Source organism: Podarcis gaigeae (genome assembly GCF_964106915.1).
Source record: "Podarcis gaigeae genome assembly, chromosome: 9".
In the NCBI taxonomy this organism is placed as follows: domain Eukaryota; kingdom Metazoa; phylum Chordata; class Lepidosauria; order Squamata; family Lacertidae; genus Podarcis; species Podarcis gaigeae.
This window is the reverse complement of record NC_139685.1, coordinates 50,417,323-50,431,727: the sequence shown is the minus strand read 5'-3', so window position 1 is coordinate 50,431,727 and position 14,405 is coordinate 50,417,323. Positions and strand designations below refer to the sequence as shown.

General features: G+C 42.3%; 1 protein-coding gene across 1 annotated transcript in view; it reads left to right on the top strand.

The window, feature by feature from the left end:
- The window catches only part of LOC310852477 (uncharacterized protein), a 131,560-nt gene extending 118,187 nt beyond the window's left edge, over positions 1–13,373 (top strand). Inside the window, exon 6 of the mRNA XM_083756066.1 lies at positions 13,244–13,373. Coding sequence (XP_083612192.1) covers positions 13,244–13,250 — 7 coding nt within the window. The 3' untranslated portion in view covers positions 13,251–13,373. The remainder of the gene's footprint in view (positions 1–13,243) is intronic.
- Positions 13,374–14,405: the final 1,032 nt, after the last annotated feature.

Sequence of the window (14,405 nt, the reverse complement as noted above, 5' to 3'; positions counted from 1 at the left end):
CTGAAAAATGCAGGGTTAAGCATTGAGGAGAAATGTGAGGCAGAGCACACAGTCAAGCTTAGCCTCATACATTTTCTGCAACCACATGTAAAGCCCTAAACATCAAAGATCTATGCTAGTTGACCCTATACACGAGCTCCATATAGCTTTTCTTGGTAGACTGACCTTACGCAATCTAGAAAGGTACACAAAAGTGATAACAATGTTGTTAGACTTCGGGCTCCCATCATCCTTGACCATTGCCCATTATGGCTGGGGCTGATGGGAAGTGGAGTCCAACAACCTCTGAGGGTCACAGATTTCCCATTCCTTCTAGAGTGCTACATGAACCAGCCTACAGTGTGCATGGAAAGAGTTGTTGCACACCAGTTTAGAAGAACAGAATGCATGCTGACCCACTGAATACTCATCCCCCCCTCCAGATACTGGATATTCTCTGTTCTAGCTAAGGTCTATTAACATAATCAGCAGCCCCTTTATGAATTTCTTTATTTTGTCCTTTTTTTGTAAACTAATACTCTTGCTTTGCAGCAGCAAGAAACCAATTTTTGTAGCATAACTACAGAGCACAAGTACACCATGCATAATGCACAGCAGCTGTTATCATTTTGTATATGAAGATTTTCCAAGACCTCAGTGCTTATGAAATACAAACTGCACTCCGTTCAATTATTTGCCATGATTTGTATGTGAAAGAGCAGCTTCAACCCCTCAGGGCTTTTGTTTGAGCATCTGCAATGAGTTTTTAATGTTGCCTCTTCCTTGTTTTCTGTAATAGAATGCTTCTGGGTGCTCCCTGCGCTCCCTACTCCAACCCAAAGGAATCAAACACCACAACATTCACCAGTTACCTGCCAGAAAAGCAATGATTAAAAAAAACCTATTCATATGCACATTACTTCACTTTTACTATCTTGAGAATATATGTGAAATGGGGGCCCCTATATAGGTCTGTGAACAGGATACGATGTGCCCCTTGGCTGGGGATAGCATCAGAACACCCTCTCCATTAGAGACTGCTTCCAAGATGGCACCTTGGGATGAAACTTCAGTGGGGTGGGACCATGAACCATGCCTGGAAGTACTATTTCTAAGATCTGCCCAGTTTCTCTTTTACAGAAGACTCCAAACTATTCTGCAGGAGCAGCAGTGGTTGCTAAACAGCAAGTTTCAATTGAGGATGAGTCGAAAATTGCCTCCCCAATTCAACCAATCCATTGGTGTTCCCAGATGGCAAAATGGGACCACCATCTCAGTTCAGTGATTTTCAGCATGGCAGCAAGAAATGTTACAAATAGTTTAGGGGAAAGAATTTGAAATACCCTTTTTAAACTGTGTAAAAACAATGTCACCTACTGTTACAGTGGTGGCTCTTCCTTATTTGCCTGGTTGCCACCACATGTTTTCTCTTCCCAGAATCCCCCTTGAATTATGCAAGCACATGCTGGCATGGGAAGCAATGAAGCCCCAAAAGAGGAAAACTTGGTTTTACAGCTCCTCAATGACCTTTTCCAAGTTAGCTTAAGTACCCTGAATTCCTTGAAATACGGACCACCACTGGAATGTGATGAGATCACAGTCCTCTTAGACCTTTATGTGGAACTTCTCCATGTTGACATTGATTTGAAGTACAGTCCACTGTATTTTGGCAGGTCTGGAATGGATACTTTTGAGTTACTAACGTTGAAACTATTATCCTGAAACCCCAAGCAGCTTCACAGCAGGGCCATTGATTATGTTACCCTACAGCCCACATAAATTGGGGGGCATCGCTCAGTGTTGGAGCATCTGGTTTGCATGCCAAAGGTTCTAGTTTCAATCCTCAACATCCCTAGGTAGGACTGGGAGAGATCAGTTTCTGAATTCCCGAAGAATTGTTGCCAGTCAATATATAGACAATACTAGACAGACCAATGGTCTTACTCAGTATAATGCAGTTTACTATGATCCTAAATCCAATAGACAATGAAAATCCTATGTGGAAGAGAGTATCATATGCATGTCTTTTTAAGTAAGGGAGTGCCGATAGATGGGTGAACTCTTATTTAACCTGAGAATATTCTTTGGTGTTTCTCTGGTAAACCTAATCTCCCATCAAGCTAAACCAAGCCTGTTTAATGTACGGGGCTTCAGTGAGAATCATTCAAATAAAAGCCAAGTACTTCAGCTTAACTGGGCTATGGATCAGGCTGTCACATGGTAACAGTTGTACAGCAGTATAAAGCTTGCACTTTCAAAGAAATGGCACTCAAATTATATGAGCTCTGGATTTATTTCATCCTGATTAAGTGTTAAATATACTCTCCTGGCTCCAATTTAAACCTCATTTGATCAAATTGGCTCATTTCCTAGCACTTGATAGGAAAAGCTGTAATACGATTATGTTGATTGGTCTTAAATTAAGATGAATGAAGAATCTTTTAAAAATTATGTAGGGTTTGATAAGGCTAGAAATAGCATCTACCTGAAGAGAAGGCACCTTGCATACTTTCTGCATTTAAAGAAATATGAAATAGAATTCACTTGATTTTTTTTATTATTAAGAACTTCTATCCCACCCAGTTAACTCGAGGCAGTATACAACATAACACAAATAAGGGCAACAACAATCTAATATTCATTAAAAACTCTAAAAGCTAAGATCAGAGTGTTGTAAAATGCCAGCCATTTCAAAAGAGCACCTAAGGCAATAAAAGAGGCCACTCTAATTGAAAATAATTCCTAGCCTTCTGAGGGCCTGCTGAAATAAAAAGAATTTCACAATTTTCTGAAAAAGTCGGGAGGGAGTTAGCCTGAGAATGGAATTCCTCAGAAAGGGTGCCACCACCAATCAGGTTCCCCGCTTCTCTCCACCATCCAAACAGTAGATAGAGAAGATAGGTGGAATGGGGGAAGATATGGGGGAAGATGCTTCCAGAGAAATACTGGAGACAGGCTACTGAGACTTTCAAATACTGTATTAAAACAACCATTTTGAATTGTTCCTTGAAATGACCTGGGAGCCACTGAGCATCTTTGCCTGCATTTTGAACCAATGGGAGTTTTCTGAAGAGTTTCCAATGGCAGCATGTATTACAGTTTGGGGAATACTAAAGCCAGGTCATATCATGTCCTCCCTCAAAGAGGGCACGTGTTGCAGTGCGACCTGACAACCAACACCCTATGTTGTGGGTGGGTATGATTGGATAGCCACAACACCCTATTGGTAGGTCCCTCAATGCTGGGTTTAATCAGGCCAATGGGGCGCTAGCCAAACAGTGTGGTGTAGTGGTTGAGAGCGGTAGTCTTGTAATCTGGGGAACCGGATTCCCGTCTCCGCTCCTCCACATGCAGCTGCTGGGTGACCTTGGGCCAGTCACACTTCTCTGAAGTCTCTCAGCCCCACTCACCTCACAGAGTGTTTGTTGTGGGGGAGGAAGGGAAAGGAGAATGTTAGCCACTTTGAGACTCCTTAAAGGGAGTGAAAGGCGGGATATCAAATCCAAACTACTACTCCTCCTCTTCTTCTTCTTCTTCTTCTTCTTCTTCTTCTTCTTCTTCTTCTTCTTCTTCTTCTTCTTCTTCTATATGTCTATGCACATGACCCTGAGCTTCCTCTTTGGGCCAGTGCATTGGAACACCCACCCACCTCTCCCTATATTTAGGGCTGGCACTTGACCTTGCTATGCCAACGTGTGCCGTCTATTGTTGGGACAGGGCCATGGCAGGAATTTTCCCCACTTGGCTGATTGGCTGTTGCCATTTGGGTTTTGTCTGCCACGTAGCAAACTTGTAAGGTTGCAGATAGGCTCTGGTTCAGGAGATAGGGATGGAGGAACGCTCTCACCATCCCTATGAGAAGGGTATTCCATTAAAGGAATCCAGGGAATCAATGGTTTGGTCAACCCTGAGAGGGGTTGTGCCCGTGCCTGAGTCCAGGGGGACTAGTCTGACCCCGGCTTTCCGTTGTTCCAGGTTGTTCCCTAGGCTGACCTATGCTGGTGCCCTGGGTCAGTGCTACCTGCCACGGTGCAAGGAGCTAGTCGAACCAGAGCCTATGCAACCACTCACTTGATGTAATCAATAAAGTTGTGGTCTAAATTCTGCCAAAAACCAAACAAAAATTTGAGTCTTGTCTGAATTTATTTAAGGGGGAGATTAAAAGGTCTAAACATGCAACCATTTTGCAGTTGCAATTTGTGAATTAGCACACACAGCTAAGACACTCTTAGTGACCCCAGAGCCCACCTGTCAACTGTAGATAACAACAAATTGAGGGTGGTGTTTGCTCCATGGGATATTGTTTTTGGAGGGCAAAGTGAGGGCAAAAACACCCTACCAGTATTTTTCCCCACCCCAAAATTCAAAGCTGAAGCCTAGCAGTCCTGCATCCCCCACAGTCATACATTTCCCATCATTCAGAGATTCCCTCGATTCTTTCTTGTCAGTCTCCTCTGATAGGCTCCTAAGAGTTCTCCTATAAACTGCAACCACACAAGAAAAGCCTCCTGGATCAGGCCAGTGGGTCATTTAGTCCAACATCCTGTTCCTCCAATGCCTGTGGGGACCCTCAAGCAAGAATTGAGCACAAGAGCAAATAACAACATGTAGAGGGTGCTTCTACCATCACCCCCCTTCAGTCTCCCCTCACCATTGCCCATTAGCACATCCAGTATTTTTGCAAACCGGCTGGGAATGTCTGTTGTTACAAGCTGGCAACCCAAACTATTTGCATTCCCCGACTGCTAGATTTCCTCACCTCTTACACCTTTGAGCACAGTCTATTAAAAAGCCAGTTTCTATTTTGGTTGAAATGAGACTCAAGTTTAAAATCTTTATAGCTTAACTACAGCTGTTAGCTCTGAAACATAATTAGCGATACTTGGAAGAGATAATTTGGGAGCTGCTCAGGTGGAAGCAATGCAAATGTGTCTAGCTGTCACCTCCAACCTGCAAAGCACAGGGAATGGTAGGCAAAAAGGAAGGAAAAGCCACTTTAAAATAAAAATACACTCGTGTTTAAAATAAACAGAGGGCAATGCTTGCTCAGCCAATTGCTGAGTCTTGCCCGCCCCTGGTTTGGGGAGATATTTTTGTGGGAGTTTAAGGGTACTTTAGGCATCAAATCTAAAGGCTCATATGGTAAAGATAGTAGGATGACCTGCCTGACTCCTCACAAAACACCTTTGCACCTATGGACAAGGTCATTGCTATATAATGCCACAAATGATCATGAAGTCTCCATGTTACCACTTCAAAATAACACTTCTGGAATTGTACAATGGCAGACTTGTGTGATGGATTTATCTAAAACACAAGGCTGACATTGCAATTCTATGCAGGTCTATTGAGTAGGGTTATTAAGTTCAACAGGTCTTACCCCCAGGTACATGTGCATTGGACTGCAACCATAGACTAGGTTCTTGGCCAATAGTTTCTTTTTGATGTTTCTTGGAGCTCCTCCAGATTGTGTGTGTTTGTTTTTTGGGTGGTGTATTCTGCAACGTGTCATTGATGTAGTAATGGTGCCTTAGTGGTGGATTCACACTGCACTTCATTCCGCTTTGTTAGTTCTGCGATCCTTCCCGAATGATACTGCATTCTTGCCATCTGGAGGAGCACTCCTGCGCTAGCAACAAAAGCAGAACATTTGCGGCATGAAAAGTTAAAGGATTTCAGCAGGAAGCTACAGGATATGCACTGACCAGAAACAGAGCGATATGGCCGCCTCAAAACTGTTGCAATCACAAATATTTATTGAAAGTGGGATCCCAGTTAAACACCTGCAGGTTTTTATTTTTTAATGATGATGATAATGAGCTTCAGACAAAATAGCTACTTCCAGGGAATATTTTAAATTTGAATGATGATGTAGCTAATTCACCATTTCAAACATGCTTGCTCAGTTCATAATACCTAGGATTTAATTCTCACCTCTCCCGCATAATTTTATGGGATCTCAACTGCACTCTTCCAGGAAGTTTCATTTATATTTTAAAAATTCTTTAGGGAAACGGATTAAGGATTTTTATTTGGAGTAATGTTTCTTTTTGTTTATTGAGACATTCTAGAAATACACCTTGAGTAGGTCATGTAAACCACAGTGTCTAAACTTGACTGGTTCTGTTCTGGGGAGGAATCTGGCCAAAGTAGGTTATAAAAGTATTTGATTTGCTTATTGTCCACACTGCCAGTGGTATGGAAAACCTCCATGTCATGAGTGCAGTCCAGAAAGTGAGCAATTTTGTGGCAGTTACCAGAAACACTGAGGCAATTGCAACCACTTTGGACTTGGCAGTCACAATTGCCAAATCCAAATCATCCCTGAGTTAACCAATATAAATGGAAAGCCCAACTACAGCCGCCTCCCTCACTTGGCCATTTCTGCTTCTGGCTCAATGGACTGGGCCTGAAACAAAATGTCTATTAAAAATTAAATTTTTTATATTATAATTGAATTCTCATGTTTTCACAGGACTTTGGTATGGACACTGAGAGCCTTTTGCTGACATGAGAAACAAGCAAGGATCTCAGTTGGTTATTTGGGTCAAAAGCTGTATAACTGGGAGGGCAGATGTTAGAAAAATCATAAAATAATAATGGCTTGTTTGTGCTTTTCATTTTTCTTTTTCTTTTTTGCAATGCTGTGGTTTATTTCAAAGTCAGAAATATAGCACCACCAGACTCCTATAGCAGAGAAGACTAAAATACCCTGCTTAGCTGTGTCCACCTTTGCATGAGGAATTCCCCCATTCTCTTCATTTCCAAATTCATTGTGAGCAGAAGTTGGAAAATCTTTCTCACAGGGATGTATCACGCTATGGGCCCTTCTTATTGAGCCTTCAGCGTTATTTGAGCTTGCGATTTCATTGGGATGGTTTCAATACCATTTTCACCTGCAAAAGCTATGAGGTGCTTTGGGGTAGCATATTGCTTTGGTTGCAAAAAATTTAGTCATTTTGTGCTAAAATACTGTGACTTTTCATACCACAACTGTTCTGGGGTTTGGGGAATATTTTTGTCCCGCTTTTGTTGCACTATAGAACAAGGGTGCACCAGTCACCACTAACTGCAATTAAGCCTGTAATTAAGCACATATAATTGATGCAGACTCATGCAACTTTCCTATTTACCCCTGTCTCCACATCCCTCCCTGTCCTCTCTTAGTTTCCCATGTTAAATTTTGATTCAGAAGCATTTCAGGGCAGGGGGCCTATCCCCTCGTGCTCTGCAAAGTGCAATGCACATGGATGGTGCTAAACAAGCATACTGATTATTGCTGTCAGCCCTAATAAACATTCTCTTTTGGTCTCATTTCAATAGTTTCTAACCCTGTGGAGGACCTTTCTATATTTTATGAGCCCATCTATATTTTATGCTTTGATCCTTTGGATCCATCCCTTCCTGTATTATGAATCAATTTATGAGCCGCTTTTATATTCCGTAACATTTATGAACAGTTGTTGATAGCTTTCCAGTTGCTGACAAATGGTTAGGACTGGTTCTTATATTATAAAAAAGGATTAACAACAGAATTCGTCCTTTGTGCAATCCCACATAATTGCACATACCCCCTCCCCGCCCTGACACCAGTGGGAGCTATGTATGCATCATTATAGCCAAGATTGCTCCCTAAATTCTTCCTTGCTCACTGTTAGACAACTGATACCTGCATGTGCATATTGAGATCCTTTTCGTAGCAAATCAAATCTAATGTTCAGCAAAAGAATATCCAGCTGGAATAATTAGCTTACATCCCATGAACTCACAATGGCTTCTGAGCTGTGTGTCTGTGTTGCAGTCCCATATGGGTGCAGGGTGCATACATGTATCTGAGCACACAGGCGGCAGCAGTCATTTGGGTATTTCTCACTCAATGCAGTGGTACCTCGGGTTACAGACTCTTCAGGTTACAGACTCTGCTAACTCAGAAATAGTACCTCGGGTTAAGAACTTTGCCTCAGGATGAGAACAGAAATCGTGTGTCGGCAGCGGGAGGCCCCATTAGCGAAAGTGGTACCTCAGGTTAAGAACAATTTCAGGTTAAGAACGGACCTCCAGAATGAATCAAGTTCTTAACCTGAGGTACCACTGTAGTTGTCTGACTGAGAGGACAGTGCAACCAATAAGCTGGCAAAGTCTTTGAGTAGCGCAATAGTCACATGCATTTGAGTCCTCCTCAGGCATTTATTTATTTTTTTGCATGTAAATGAAACATGTGAGTGATGATGAATGGGCTAAGGTCCTCATGCCACCAGTTTGAGGCCAAATGTCCAAAGTAGGGAGTCCATGAATGATGACCCTCTTGTGTGCTGTGGGACGAAGGTTACCAGATTTTTTTCAATGAATCCGGGGACACTTTTCAACTACTAAATAGATGGATTTTGTCAGGGGACTGATTTGTAAATCCAGGGACTGTCCCTGGGAAACGGGGACATCTGGTAACTTTACGTGGGACAGCACTGACCCATGTGGTTTACTGTTGTGCTACAGGCCATCTGGGCCACCCTTATGCAAACTACTTTTAGCATCTACCATGTTTGAACCTTTAATTGAAGCTGACTAAAAACTCAGATACTGTATTAAGGCCTCTTTAGGTATAAATGGTAACTCATCTATATGCATCTGGTTCATATTGGGGGGGTGTGTGAGAGAGAGACTAGGCTACAAATAGGATATCTCCAGATGAGAAATCTGAGCTTCAGAGAAGTTTGCACTCAATAATGTGAGGCAGCAGTTCCCTCTCCAGCTTCTGAGGCCTGCATTCTTGTTTCCCATGGAACCATTTACAGTACATTTTCTTCAGCATAAAAGGTTTAATTGGCTCAAAAGTCCTAAATGGAACCATTAATTGTTGTTGTGGATAGTTGTCATGGTTACAGATAACGACAGCGCGCAATTAAATCCAACTGACTTCATAATACATTCTGGCTGCCAGACAGAAGTTCTAACTATTCAGTTTGGCTTGGAGTTAAAATTTGGTTCTCCAGCCCTCTTATAGTGGCCCCTGTGTCAATGATTCTACACTCTTGATATTTTATACTATTCATTTTATGGTTGTATACTTCTCACAGACACACCATAATTAAAATTCCCAGATTTAAAGGATTCTAAATCGACTCCATTCCAAGGAACTATAAATAGACAGTTTTGTGGGAACAAAAATAACTCTAGATCAAGACCAATTTCCTTTCAGCAGCAAAAACACAAACACAAAAACAAACTTTTCCAAAGGGCTATACTTTAGGAGAAGCAATATAACTACATTTTTTTATTTCTAGCTCTTTAGTTCTCAATTGTATGAAAAATTCACATATTCAGTTTCCTCTAAAACTATACAGAGGTTTTTATGGTATATAATGGAATTCATTTTATATAAAGGCAAAAGGAATTGATCTAGCAATAAACCAGGGACAGTTATTTATATTATTTTACATATTTATAATCTTTATGTATTAAAAACTGATTAGATCAGCCTTCCACGAGCTAGTCTGCTCCAGTTCTCATTAGCCCCAGTCAGTATGGTGAACAGTCAGTCATGAATGGGCATCTAAAATATTTGAAGGGTAGCAGATTGGGGAAGGTTAGGCTAGATGGACTTGCTAGATCTTATCCATCTTTTGCCATTGTTTAATCAAGTTGGAAATTTTATTTCTGGGCAAATCATGCTGAGATTCTTATTTTGTTTCCAGTTCTGAGGTTGATACTTATTATTGGGTTACACATGGGGAGCTGGAGCTGGTTGCGTGCCTGAGGTGACCTATAGGGTCTATTATTGCTGACTAAATAGCAATTTCAGTCCTGCTCCAAGTCCAGAAGTACCCCAGATTCATGAGAGCCTTTCACTTGGCATGCTGTGTCCAGCTCTGAGCCCCATGGTTTAAGAAGCATAAGGTGAGGGGTCTGGAGGAGAAATCCTGTGAGGAAAGGTTGAAAGAATTGGGTATGTTTAGCCCCTTCATGGATCACTGCCTTGCTGTGGCGAAGGGGCTTGAATAACTCATAGAAGCTATGAGCTATGCCATGCAGGACCACCCAAGATGGACAGGTCATAGTGGAGAGTTTTGACCAAACATGATCTACCTGGAGCAGGAACTGGCAAGCCACTCCAGTATCCCTTGATTGTCCATGGACAATCAAGACAGGAGTGCCTGGCGTGCTCTGGTCCATGGAGTCACTAAGACAACATAGCCTGGGCAAAAGATGAATGAGGCAGTGATATGCAAACCATCTTCAAACATTTGGAAAGCTGTCCAAGAGTAGATGGAGAGAAAACTTGATTTCTGTGAATCCAGGGAGGAACAACCAACCAAACAGGTTAAAATTGAAAGAAGAAGCATTTAGATTAAACATTAGGAAGAACCCTCTAATGTCATGAGGTTTTTTGACAGTGGAGCAGATTGCTTTGGTAACTGATCATACTCTGTTTCATTAGGGGTAACTAAGCAGACCCTGGATGAAGGGCAGTAGCTCAGTTTGATAGCATCTGCCTTAGGTGCAGAAGGTTCAGAGTTCAATCCCTGGCATCTCCAAGTAAGACTGGGAGAGACAGCTGTTTGAAATCATGAAAAGCTGCTGCCAGTCAGTGTAAACAACACTGAATAATAATAATAATAATATTTATTACTTATACCCCACCCAGCTGGCTGGGCCTCCCCAGCCACTCTGGGCATCTTCCAACAGAATATTAAAAACACAATTAAACATCAAACATTAAAAACTTCCCTAAACAGGGCTGCCTTCAGATGTTTTCTAAAAGTCTGGTAGTTGTTTTTCTCTTTGACATCTGGTGGGATGGTTTTCCACAGGACAGGTGCCACTACCGAGAAGGCCCTCTGCCTGGTTCCCTGTAACTTGGCTTCTTGCAGCAAGGGAACTGCTAGAAGGCCCTTGGAGCTGGACCTCAGTGTCCGGGCAGAACGATGGGGGTGGAGATGCTCCTTCAGGTATACTGGGCCGAGGCTGTTTAGGGCTTTAAAGAAAGGTCAGCACCAACACTTTGAATTGTGCTCAGAAACATACTAGGAGCCAATGAAGGCCTTTCAGGACTGGTGTTATATGGTCTTGGTGGCCACTCCCAGTCACCAGTCCAGCTGCCACTAGTAGTAGTCTGACTCAGTATAGGACAGCTTCCTGGGCTCCTATGTTCAGTCGTCAGGTTCCTACGGTTAGTAGTAGATTTCCTGAATCAGCAGGGATTTGGACTAGAAGACTTGCTGATGCACCTTCAACCTCTATGATTCTGCAACTGTTCAGAACTTCCCTTCCACCTCTACATAAGAGATAATGGTAAATTAAATTCTGTATTTGGGCAGATAATCACATGGCAAGGAGAAGCCAAGATGTAGCTCAGGAGCTGCAAGCATATGGATGCAATCTGCCCAGTTTAACAACTGCACAGACACACATTCAAGCACATAGAAACATGGCAATTCTTTTGTTCCCCCAAATCTGCTTGCCCTGTGGCAGTAGAAGGATGGTATGGGAAAGAATAGGAAGCATAGGAAACTACCTTGATAGCTGGAGGGATGACAAAGAAAACTCCTATCTGTAGAAACATTTAGTCATAGTCCAAGCACAGCCACCAGGGGGCAGTTTGAACCTGCAGGATTCCAGGGGGGGGGGCGTGCAGAGGAGAAGAAAGAAGAAAAGGGTACTATGGATATGCTATCCTAGCAGCTGTAGTCTGCTGGGATGTCTGACCTGCTAGGATTCTTCACTGAAAACAAAACTAGGTCAGGAAATGGTAGAAAAATCACAACCATTTGGTATGTGAAATTGAGAAAAGCATTGAGAAATACCAGCTAAGTAAGCTTTTAGATTGCAAAGCCTTGCCTTCTGTACAGGAAAATAATGGGCATGCACTAAAACAGTTAAGTAAGAATCCTTTCTGATGCCCTTTTTACTGTACGTTCATGATGATTCCTGCTCATTGATGGCATCGGGGTGGCACATGTGAAATTGTTTTCAATATTTTTTGTGCCTGCTCAAGTTTTTGGGTAGATATAATGCTTCATTTAGGGACGCGGGTGGCACTGTGGGTTAAACCACAGAGCCTAGGACTTGCCGATCAGAAGGTTGGCGGTTCGAATCCCCACGACAGGGTGAGCTCCTGTTGCTTGGTCCCTGCTCCTGCCCACCTAGCAGTTTGAAAGCACATCAAAGTGCAAGTAGATAAATAGGAACCGCTCCAGTGGGATCGCAAACGGTGTTTCCATGCGCTGCTCTGGTTCGCCAGAAGCGGTTTAGTCATGCTGACCACATGACCCAGAAGCTGTATGCCAGCTCCCTCGGCCAGTAAAGTGAGATAAGTGCCGCAACCCCAGAGTCGGCCACGACAGGACCTAATGGTCAGGGGTCCCTTTACTGCTTCATTTCCACTTGGTGCATATCTTGTAGCTTCCTGCTGTAATCCTGTGACTTTTTATAACTTTTAATGTTCCACTTTATTTTTTTGTCCTGCTTCTGCTGCGCTAGTGTGCCCCTCCGAACACCAATAATGCAACCACATTGGGGGAGCATCACAGAACACCTAATGAAGCAGAATAATGTGTGGATAGTCCAGTATAAATCAGTCGCTGATGCACTGTTATTGCATCCAAAGACATATTGCGGAATACACCCACCAACAAAACAATCCATCAATCTGAATACCAACAAGGTAGCAGCCTACGACATCTTTCTGCCCTCTCATTCCGCGGACTTGAAAGCAGAATCCCTGTTGGTAATTTTGTACATGCCGGCAACAGTGCATTTTTGTTTGAGTGCACACTGTTAACCTGGCATTCGGGGGGGTGGGAACCCACCCTTTTCCCTCCCTTGATTAAATTTGTATAAGTCAGCAGTAACAGAAAGGACAGCACCAGAGGGGCAAGACTTCGGTTTTCTGCCATGAAAAGGTCTTCCTTGCCATTCATTAAGAGCTGTATTAGCTCTGCAATCCTGCATACAGCAGGCATTTCATGCATAACAATATTTTGGCAGTCAACCAATCATCTCGATATTTTTGGGACTGGCAAAATTCCAGAAGTGTCTCTCCAGTCATAGATGTCATTTGTTGTTCACTCCCCTGTCAAAGCACTGGCTGGAGGTTTAGTCAAGATTCTTTCAGGTGACCTTTTATTTATTTAACAAGTTTATCCACTAAAAAAAACTGCTTGGTTGTTGTTGTTGTTTTTAAAAAAGAACAATAGCAGGTTGCAGTTGTCCTTTATGTCTTTGTACAGCCTCCTTCCTTTAATGTGCAGAGCATTTTTATTTACAGGTATTAGAATCATAGCACCTGAAGACTCCTGAAGGCCATTTAGTTCATCCTCCTGTTCCATGCAGGAAAACTGAATCCAGAGCATCACTATCAGAAGGATGTTGGTTATCTGTTCATCGTGGAGACAGGCCCTGCATCCATTTTGTTAAGTCTTCTAAATGGCTGCTTTGGGATCCATCTCCCCACCCCCATCAAATGTTTCACTGAGAAAAATACTGTGGAAAATTCATCCTGATGTTGCAGCATCTAACATGAAGATTGGGTTTAAATCTTTTATCTCCATGGAACCCACTGCATCTGAGTCTCCACCCATACTATTACAGTGGTACCTTGGTACTCAAACACCTTGGTTCCCAAACACTGAAAACCTGGAAGTAAGTGTTCCGGTTTTCTAATGTTTTTCAGAAGCTGAACATCCGATGCCACTGTCGGCTATTGTTTCCAGGGCGCCTGCACTAATCAGAAGCTGTGCCTTGGTTTTCGAACATTTTGGAAGTCAAATGGACTTCCGGAATGGATTACGTTTGCTCCTTTTGTTTTTACTATTTATGTTGCATTTTTGTTTTTGAAGCTTTTTCAGTTAATTTGTTTTTGTAATTGTGTGGTTCACAGTTCAGCTATTGATTGATTGATTGATTGATTGATTGTGTGACTGCGGAAATGGATAAAAGGCCCCCATCCAAACAATGACTATCTCAGTGCGGGTAAGAAAAAAAAATTATTTTTATTATCTACAATACTGTCTTATTTATTTTATAGTACAGTACATTGATTGCTTTCATTTTATTGATCAGTGGTATTGTTAGATAAATGTCTGGAGTGGGTTAATCCATTTTGCATTACTTTCTATGGGAAATCACACTTGGTTTTGGAATGGACTTCCGGAACGGATTAAGTTTGAGAACCAAGGTACCACTGTACTTGAAGATGTGTTCACAAACACTCACCCTTCAGCTGCTAAATTTAAAGGCCAGTCAGTAAGTGCTGCACTCTGCCGTGCAGGAAGCAGACGATCTGTTCACCTAGGAAAAGTAAATGTTGTTCTGAGCTGATTTTAAACTAGAAAAAAAATCTGTACTATTCAACAATATGTATATTCCATGATGATTGCCTTATGGTGAGCTCATTTTCTTTCTGGTGAATAGAAAGGCTAGCTTCTGAA